This window comes from Nelumbo nucifera, chromosome 2 (genome assembly GCF_055504915.1).
Source record: "Nelumbo nucifera cultivar China Antique chromosome 2, China Antique-T2T, whole genome shotgun sequence".
In the NCBI taxonomy this organism is placed as follows: domain Eukaryota; kingdom Viridiplantae; phylum Streptophyta; class Magnoliopsida; order Proteales; family Nelumbonaceae; genus Nelumbo; species Nelumbo nucifera.
Window position 1 is genome coordinate 41,047,656 of NC_142650.1, and position 10,419 is coordinate 41,058,074.

Consider the following 10,419-nt stretch of genomic DNA (forward strand, 5'->3'; position numbering starts at 1 on the left):
TCCGATGGCCACTTCGGATGAGAAGGAACCCTAACAACAAGAACCCAAACAAATATTGCCACTTCCATCGGGACATCAGCCACGACACTGAGAATTGTTGTAACCTCAAGGATGAGATTGAGGAGCTGATTCACCAAGGTTATTTGAAGCAGCTCATCAAGCGGGAGGACCGAAGATGACCTTCTGACCAACCAAGAAAAGTGCCACAATCGAACAGGGACCAAAACAAAGACCAGCCTCCTCGAGACTCACCATCAATAGAGCGGCCCATCTGTGGTGTTATCAACATGATCACGGGAGGGTCCATACTGGCAGGATACAACACCTCAACGGGAAAGAACTCGGTTTGAGAGCTTGAGCATGAGGATGAGAACCCACCGAAGTGCTCTCGTGTGGGGGAAGTGATTTACTTCACCAAGGATGATGCTCGCGGGATCTAGTATCCGCACAACGACACCCTCATAGTCAAGTTAGTCATAAACAACTTCAAGGTAAAGTGGATTTTGGTCGACTCCGGAAGCTTGACCGATATCATCTTCTTGGAGGTGTTCGAGCGGATGGAGCTCAAGAGGAAAGCATAACATGAAACTCTTTAATTTTTTATATTAATTGTGTTTTTGACATTCTAAGAAAGCATAACATGAAACTCAACCCAAACAAGTGTGTTTTTGGGGTCACATCGAGCAAGTTCCTCGGGTACATAGTGAACTGACGTGGCATCAAAGCCAACCGGTTTATGTCTATGTCGGTTGGGCAATGCATTCTGTTCTTTAAAGCCATCAAGGAGAACCAAGACTTCGAGTGGATTGAAGAGTGTTAGATCATGTTTGACGAGCTAAAGAAGTACCTCAGTTCGCCACCTTTGTTAACCGGACTGAAACCTAGGGACGAGCTCAAACTTTACCTCTACTACGTAAGTAAAGTTTTGTACGTTGTTGAGACGAGGAACCTGAATATCGAGAAGCCGGCCTTCTCGTTGGTGTTAGCAGCCCGAAAATTGCACCCTTACTTCCAGGCCCACACCATAATAGTCCTAACCAATTGACCTATGAGGCAATTCCTTTAGAAGCCCAAGGTCTCAAGAAGGTTAACAAAATGGGTAATCGAGCTTAGTGAGTACGATATCCGATTTGCACCGTGCCTAGTGGTCAAGGCAAAGGTCCTGGCTGACTTCGTCACCGAGTGCACGTTCAGCATGTCGACCCCTGAAGTTGTTGAGCTCGTGACCACCTCAGAGGCATCAACCGGTGCGGCACCCGGCCCGACCTGGGACAAGGAGCTCTGGACCCTCCATGTTGACAGCTTATTCAACCAGTGTGAAAGCGAAGTTGGGCTGATACTCTATGGACCTAGAAAGGTGAAGCTAGAGTATGCTCTCTGGTTCGTGTTCTGAGCATCAAACAATGAATTTGAGTACGGGGCGCTGATAGCAGGGTTATCCCTGGCAAAGGAGGTCAACGCAAAACACATCATCGTCTGCAGCAACTTACAGTTGGTAGTCAGCAAAGTGAAGGGACAGTATGAGGCCCAAGAGCCCACCATGTTGGCCTACCTGGCCAAGGTTAGAGAGCTCCTGCTTAACTTCAACTCTTGGTACATCCAGCAAGTCCCGAGGTTGACGCACTCTCGAAGCTAGATGGTGCAACGACATCATGAACAGAATGGTCTACACTGAAGACTTGCCTCGACTTAGCATAGAAAGGGTGGCAGAAGGGGTCGCTCCTGTTTTGCTTGTAGAGCTGAGCTGAATGTATCCACTCATTGACGATCTACACCATGGGACCCTACTTGCAAAGCGTAATGCAAGTCAGATGGTGGAGCCACAGTTAGCTCGCTATGTAATCATTGGCGAGCAACTGTATCATAGGTCGTTCACACTCCCTTGTGCTGCTTGCACCTAACTGAAGTAAACCAGGTGCTATGCGAGATCCACGAAGGTCTCTGCAGAGGACACTTGGGGGGCAGAGTGTTTGCTAGAAAGTGCTATGACAGGGCTACTATTGGTCCACAATGAAGGAAGACGTACTAGAATTAGTTTGGAAGTGCGACATGTGCTAGTGGCATGCCAACAAACCTCGTCAACCCCCTGCTGACCTAAGGTACCTTACTAACCCGTAGTCATTTGCATAGTGGGGGATAGATATCCTCAGTCCCTTTCCACCTATGACCGGGTAGAGGAGGTTCTTGATTGTCATGGATGACTACTTTATGAAGTGGGTAGAAGCTGAGCCATTGGTATCCATCACAACTCGAAACATGCAGAACTTTTTCTAGAAGAGCATTGTCTGTAGATTCAAACTCCCTAAGGTGTTGATATCAGACAATAGGAAGCAGTTCGAATACATAAAATTTTAGAATTGGTGTGCCGAGATGGGAATCTAGCAAAATTTCACTGCGGTGGCTTACCCTTTGGCAAACGGTTAGGTAGAAGTGACAAACAAGGTGATACTCCATGGACTCAAAGCTCGACTATCCCGAGCTATGGGTTGTGGGTGGACAAGCTACCTAATGTCCTTTGGGCTTACAGAACTATAATCAAGATGGTGACTGACAAGACTCCTTTCAACCTAAAGTACAGGACAGAGGTTGTCATCCCAATCGAGATCGAGGTGCCGACTTTGCGGTTTGAGATGTACAATGAGGAGGCTAACAAGGACGAGTTGTGGACCAACCTCGACCTGGTAGAAGAAGTCCATGACTTATCCTATATTCGGACCACGACATACCAACAGCGAGTAGTTAGATATTATAATGCCTGAGTTAAGGGATGCCAATTTCAAGTTGGTGACCTAGTACTCAGGAAGGTTACGATACTTGAGCCTGACGTAGGAAAGTTAGGTCCGAACTAGGAAGGCCCCTACAAAATTCTCAAGGTGATCAGCGAGGGTACGTACGAGCTCGAAACATTGGAGGGGAGGCAGGTACCCTGTGCGTAGAACGTTGACAAATGAGACCACCCATCCTGGTGACCTGGTCTAGCTGACCTACGCTATGAGGGGAAGGCAAATTGCTTTCAACTCTAAGGCCCCTATGCCAACCTCATAATACGTCGGCAGTTCGACAATTCGACATCATTTTGACTTAGCCAAAATCATAAGCTTAGTCGCTTTGGCACCTAGGAAACTAGTGCACCTCATTACCCTAACACTTCGGATTGCGTTTATAATACTTAGCCTACTTTCTAAGGCAAAAAGATAAATACACAGGATGTGCAAAAAATCAATTCCATTAAACAAAAGAAGCAAAGAGTACATCGCTACTAAAAAAAATTAAGGAAGCCGATCTCAGAGGCTCTACATACAATATATATACATGGGGGTCCAAAAAAAGAGGCAAGAAAGTGAGAATTTATAGGGCTCGTTTGCCCCCACACCCTCCACATTGACCTCGTCCTCCTCAGAGTCAGAGTCAAGCTCTTGATTGACCTGACCCATCATCTCATTCGTGCACATCGAGGACATTAATTTGCTGAGGTCAAATTCCGGGCACATCGAGACCACTAGCTTCCGACATAGCTTGAATCTTTGACGAAAAGCATTAGACCCAAACTCTTCCCTTTCCTTTAAGAAGTTGGGCGAAGTCTTGAATTCTTCAACTGCACGGACCTTAGCAGCATGGATGTCGTTGAGAAACTTCGATTATTGCTCGGTGAGCTCAACTTCTTTCTCCTACAACATCTGGTCTTTGAGGGCCTCCTCAAAGACAGCGACCTCGTCTTCCTCGTGCTCCCACAGGTACTACCCAAGGGGAAGGGAATATCCGAACTGATTTAGAATCCTATATCGAGCTATGATCTTGTAGGCGTTCTCGACAAAGAGCTTAGTGGGACCAAACTGGCTTGGAAGGACGAACCCTTCTCTTCCCTGGATTCACTATTGGACATTATGAATAAAGCATAACTAAGGGAGATGACTCACCTAGGATGAGTAAATCGACCTCGTCGCAACACTAACAACTCCAACAACGCTGAACTCTGTAGTTTCACTAGAACTCCAAAGATAGGAACAAGAGAAATGGGCCCCAGAGGGTCCTATTTATAGATGGATGAACCGAACTATGGATGGTTGAGATCGGTTGGATCCAACGGTTCGCAAGGGTGCGACGGTTCATATTTTGAGGTGAAATCAGTTTAGCGCATTTTTGACGTCTGCACGACCTAATGGTTGCGTGGCGTTTGTGCGTCGCCAATACGCTACCTTGTACCTAGGCTAGACTATCCAAACTAACCTGATCTCGAGCCATTGGTTAGACCACAAACAAGGACGGAAATCGGACCAAATCACCTCGGGTTAAGACTACTCCCTCGTTGGACTGATCATGCTAGACTTGGGAATGGGGGGCAATTGATGAGGTGTAATTTGGTCCTCCAATGATATGATGACACGAGGCATTGTAGAACAACAGAATGACACCTCAACACCATGTAAGTAGACCCAGGAGCACTTCAGACACTTCACAACTACATCAGCGACCTCAGCACTACCCCGGTAGGCCAAACTACGAACAGCTAGGCAAGACCTCAGATCGGCGTAAGAGGCGACTTGATTTTACCAATCTGACCTGTTTCTGGTTAGCGACCTACCTGACGTGTCGAGCGACCTCCACCTTAAGTGGATTATCGCCTCCTAATTCCCCGGGATCACGATGCCACAAAGATTTGGTTATCACCTCGCCTGCTTCAGGTAGAATTGGATTGACATTATTTGCTTACACGGAGTCCACTTTTAGGCGTGATTCACCTCTGAACCAGACAGGCCAGAGATCCCAGACGTGTTTCATGAGGCTCACAACAACTCGCCTATATAAGGGCATTACCTCCAACCTCATAAGGTACGCACGATTTAGCACTCAGGCTCTCTAGCTCTCTCTTGCTTTCTAGCTCTCAAGAAACTCCAATTCGCTGACTTAAACATCGGAGTGCCCACACCGAGTAAAATATCCTGGGTACTCTGATCTTTTCTCTTTCTTTATAACTAGACCAAGCGACCTACATAGTCCAACATCCAAGCTATCCTTAATCATGGAACTTCCAAATCGTGCACCATCTTCCAGATCGCATACCATCAATTCCCTTACTGATTCCTTGAGGTGTAAACGGATTGAGTTCAAATTAGATTAGGCAATATCCAAATTCGAATCCGATTAGAAAATCCAATATCCAAATTCGATTCAATATCCGACAGATATTGAAAATTAATATCCGAATTCGAATCCAGTTAAATATTCGAATATTCGATTTGATTCGAATTCGATTAATTAATTATTTTAGATAATTAATAAATATTTTATTGACATAAAATATATAAATATATAAATTATTTATATAACTTAATTATTATATATAAATTATATAAAATATTTTATATATTATATAAGAAATAAATAATCGATCGAATTTGGATATTTATTGAATCGAATCAGGTCATATCCAAATTCGAATCAAATTAACTATTCGTTAAAGATAGGATATCCGAATTCGACCAATTAAATATTCAAATTATCTGAATCTGATTCAATTATAATGAATATTGAATTCGAAATCAGATTTTCAAATACCGTTTACACCCCTACTACTGTTCCTTTCCTCTATTTCTTTTGATATTTTTTGGGGTACAAAACTAATCGGTTGAAACTTGAACTGCATTTAATTGAATCAGTAAAGCCTTAACGTTACTTATTGGACGCATTACCATAATTTTAGTTACTCTTTTTCAATACTAAATGGTTTGGATTACTTCTTACGTTAATCTATTTGGATTACTTCTTATGACTATTACGAGGCCTCAGGAGCTTAGAGACCATTATTTAATGTGATTCAAATTCTTAATTTTCTGGTCTGATCAACTTGTTGGGTTCGGGGGTGTTTTTTTAAAGTACATTGTATTAATATGCATGCATTAATACACTGGGAATATACAAAAAGCAGAAATATCAAGAAGCTTAGCAGGCACACAGCTTAAAAACATGTTCCAGAATGCATTTACGAAATGAGAATATATTCCAAATCATTTTCCACATACATTTGGGTTTCTGGTGGTTATATTTGTATGTTCAACTTTTCAATCTCTTATAAAGGCTGACACCAATTGCTGCGTTTGCATGCAAAGCATTACACATCATCATCATCATTATACCATTGTGTTTTCATGTCTTTGCATTGTTTGAGCTACTTCTGTTTGACACATGTAATAAGTAATAATTCAAGGATCGAGTGATTAACATGAAAATCATCTTTTTTTGGTTGCTTTCTTGACCAGCCACGTCAAATTGTGGACAGCAGTGAAGGACATCCATCTTCATATGGGCTGATTACGCTTGGGCATACCCCTCTTCCCTCAGAAACAAGATCTGTAACTGCATCATGGACCATTCACATGACAGATAACAGCTCATCTGCTAACGAAAATTATTCAACTTCGAGTTATTGTCATGATCAGCAGGCAAAGATGCTTCTGAAGAATTTACAGGATAGCCTTGAATACTGTGTCACAGGCTTCTACTTCATCCAGTTTTGGAACAGTAAATGTGTCCTAAGAATATGCTGGCTATTCATCATACTCAAGTTCAACTGATCCTTATGGTTATTGCAACACAGGATATCCAGGTTATTATTACAGTTATCCACAGCAAACCAACCATCCGTACCCTCAACAAGCAGGAATGTATCAAAACTCAGGTGCTCCTTATCAGCCTCTTACTTCATTTCAGAATACAGGGTCTTATGTGGGCTCTACAAGTTGTTCAGGCACTTGCTATAATGCTGGTGATTATTAGACAACTGGAGGTTACCCAAGCAACAACTATACTAGTCAGACTAACTTAACTTGTGGAATGAATGGAATTATGCAAGCTATCCCTCCCAAGTCCCGACAGTATCCAAATTATATTCCTTCAGAGTCGAGCAGTGCTCATAGTTACACTGCTGTAGCTGTGGCACCTCTTCATTATCAACAACACCACTATAAGCAGTGGGCAGATTATTATGGTCAAACTGATGTTAGCTGTGCTCCTGGGACAGAGAACGTAACTGTTTCCAGTACAATCACTTTGGATTGTCCAATTCCTGGTGTTACTACTGGATATCCAATTTTGAACAACCGGCCACCATCACTTGGCACCACATCTTGGAGACCAGAATCTGGTTCATCTGAATTGCCTCTTTGCGGGTCTGTGGATTTCCATTTTTTCACTGCATTTTATTGATGATTTGCTACCTGCATGCGGATGTATATGCTGAAATGCATAGAGTTGATTGTGTTGGAATTCCCTAACACTGAGAATAGTACATATTACAGAAGTTTTTTATTGATTAAAAGATGGTGTGTGTGAGGCTGGTCCTTGTAAGACGTTTAAAAGGTATGCAAGAGGAAGACAATGAAGGATGGTATTTGGTTTACAAAGGTAGTTGAATTTCTGAACAATGACCAGAAGGAATTTAGTTCAAGAATTGAGTTTCCACATGAAGCAGGGAAAGATTACATAATTGATAGAAAGGGTAATGGTGAGGAGCTGGAGAGGCAAAATATTAATGAAGATATAATTTTTTGCAAGAATAGGGACATCGATGTTGGAAGTGAGGCTGTTGGGGTGGTAAATCTGAAGACATGGAGGGAAGTGGAGGTATGAAAAGATAATTGACCAAAAAAATAGAAAGAAAAATGGAGGTGTTAGAAGATATAATAAGGGAGATTGAAGATCAGGAGGTTTATATAGATGAAACAAGGAAGGTGAATAAAAGGATGATACTGAGAAGGTGATTGATAAAGAGACTGTGATATCAAAGGTGATGATTGTGTTTTACCTAGGAGGATTAGAGGCAGCCAAAAGAGTTTTTGAGAAGCTTGAGGAAAGAGAAAAGAAGATGATAGAGGAGGAAAAACATAATAGAATAGAGGGCTTTTGAGTTGGAATGAGATGAATCAGATGATTGATTACATTGAAGTTGAAGCAGGGGGAGTCAAAAGAAGGAGAAAGAAAGGGCTGAAAGGAGTGAAGGGTTTGTTCGGATGAGACTAGAAGGCTATGGGAAATGGGATAAGGATAGGGGGAGGGGGAGGAGGAAGAAAAGGGGGAATGCAATGAATAAATGGGTTCTGAAGTAGAAATTGCGTATGATAAGGGGGAGGGAAAGACAGTTTACTTAAAGTTTTGAGTAAAAGATAGGAGGTAAGGAGTTTCGTTGTATTGGGGATGAGAGTGATTACAGATGATAAGATTTTTCATGAGGAAGGAAAGAAGTTGATTGCGGGGTATAATTTTGGGAAGTTCTTACTTTTAGTCTGTTGCTGGGGATTGGTGAGGAGGCTAATGGTTGGCATTATAATTTAAATACAGTTTTTTTGTTAGAGTTGCATGGGGAGGTTTTAATGTGTGGGAGAGAATCAGAGAGATGGATGTATTGATTGTTTCCTTTTTTTTTGTTGATGATGTCTTGTGACTCTTTTCATCACCTGGCTTTGTATCTTCATTTTTCATTAATAAATTTCTTTGTTATCAAAAAAGTTCTTTGACACTAAGTTGGAATTGCAAAGTGGTCTACTTTCCTTGTTTGTGGTAAATGGTTATAGACATTCCCTATCAAGCAGTAGAGTTTATGGCATGTGCTCATTGTTCAGTTATATGAAACTAGAATTATCTGTACCCATGGCTTGGTCTCTCAGCAAACCAACAAGGTAACTCTTTTTTTGGTATTGGTGCCACGCACCACTAATAACATACCAACGAGCCACCCCTCCGTTGGTAACTCATACACCGACTTTTTTGAAACGACTCTAACATCCCTCACTGGGTAATGTTATATTTGGGGACGGGGCGGGGTGGGGACCTCATTCCCCATCCCCGACCCCGACCTGGTCAGGGATCATCTGATTGCTTTGCAGTCCTACGCTGATTCAGGAATCAGGCTATCCAAGTAAGGCCTCAAGATCTACTATTACTAATTCAGGCGGAAGATGGAAATGGTTTTATCATCTTTTGTTCTGTTCTGTATCTAATTGAAACCATGCATCTCGAGTAGAATACCCTTTTGGCAGGGCTACTACTATTACCTTCCTTATGCTCAACAGTTTCATCAAAAACAATTTCTACCTCTACTGGAATTAAAATCAACTAAAGCTCAGAAGCTTAAGAAAGAAAGAGATAATACCCTCTAGAGTACTACTTCTCGCTGTGCTTAAAGAATCCTGATCCTAAGTCGATGGAACCACTTTTTTGTTAATGGCAATGGGGAATAATCAGAATGAACATAGATTATAGATAGACACCCGTTGCATCAAATGTCCAAAACAAGAAGAGAGCAATGGGTTGTCGTACATTGCATCAAGTATGGAGAGTTGTCAAAAGGGAAGATTTCATTAACTAAAACCAAAAATTGTTTCAAGGAGGAAAGGAATGAAATGATCAACGAACAGGAACTACATTAACGTGTTTCTTCTTCTTTGAATTCTATATAAGAAGAAATGTTTAAGATTTTTTGGGGGATTGAGGCCAGATGCTGATTCTTTCCTTCTCGTACTTGATATAGAGCGTCGAAACAGCGGCTACGAAATAGATCTGAACGAAGATTATCGCAGGCGTATGGTAGTTGATTACGCTCTTACCAGAGGCCAGCTCCACCAGCAGCAGTGCCGCCAGACCTAGAGCCGCGAGACTTCCATTTATCCGCTCCGTGTAAGGGCTGAATCCGAAGTCTACCTTCAGTCTCCCTGACACTGGCTCTTTCAGTGGAATCGGCGGGAGAAATACGCCGCCACCGGAGCCCTTCTTGGATCTCTTGCCCTTCCTGACCTCCGCTTTTTTCCCAGTGCCGCTTCTGTACCTGTACCGGACCTGTGCCAACCGGCTCTCGAACTTGTCATCGTCGTCTGCTGCGGCTGCCGATGCTTCTTCGGTTGTATCAGACGAAGCATTTGTTTCGGGGTCGACAGCTCTAGTGGAGAAAGAAAGAAGAGGCCTGGATTGTTGTTGTCTGGCAGTGAAGATGACAATGGGAGAGAACGCGGCAGGAAACTGCTTCGAGAATTGCTGCAGCGACGATGGCGGTGACGATGACGGTAACATCGCCATTTTTGTTTCTTTTTATCTATAATTATATCCCTCTGCGGCGGCTGCTCACTACTGCTCGCTCACTTTCTCCGTTTCAGTTTTGTGTTTGGGATTCTGAAGAAGGATTTATGTCCTTGCAATGCTTCACGCCTTCACCCTTTATCCTCCAAAATTTTCTTTTTCTCTGGTCACTAGTACTCTTCGTTCCCTTGGCCCTTGATAAATAAAATATATTTATGAAAAGAAACTATATTTGCGGTTGTGATGAATTAGGTGGGACCCCTACATGCCAGACTAGTGGCTACTAATATGTTTTTGATGAGTGGTTGCCACCGGGAGAAGCGTGCAGCCGGGGCCGCTTCTAAGTTCTAACTC

At 42.7% G+C, this 10,419-nt stretch overlaps 1 protein-coding gene across 1 annotated transcript; it reads right to left on the reverse strand.

Annotated features, from left to right (window-relative positions):
* Positions 1–9,332: 9,332 nt before the first annotated feature.
* On the reverse strand, positions 9,333–10,207 carry LOC104599230 (FKBP-type peptidyl-prolyl cis-trans isomerase). Its single transcript, XM_010261677.3, has one exon. It carries the CDS (start codon positions 10,063–10,065, stop codon positions 9,463–9,465), a length of 603 nt encoding a protein of 200 aa, XP_010259979.1. The 5' UTR covers positions 10,066–10,207; the 3' UTR covers positions 9,333–9,462.
* Between the last annotated feature and the right edge of the window lie 212 nt (positions 10,208–10,419).

Coding starts and splice junctions, on each gene's coding strand:
- LOC104599230 (XM_010261677.3), bottom strand. CDS start 10,065: ATGGCGATGTTACCGTCATCGTCACCGCCATCGTCGCTGCAGCAATTC.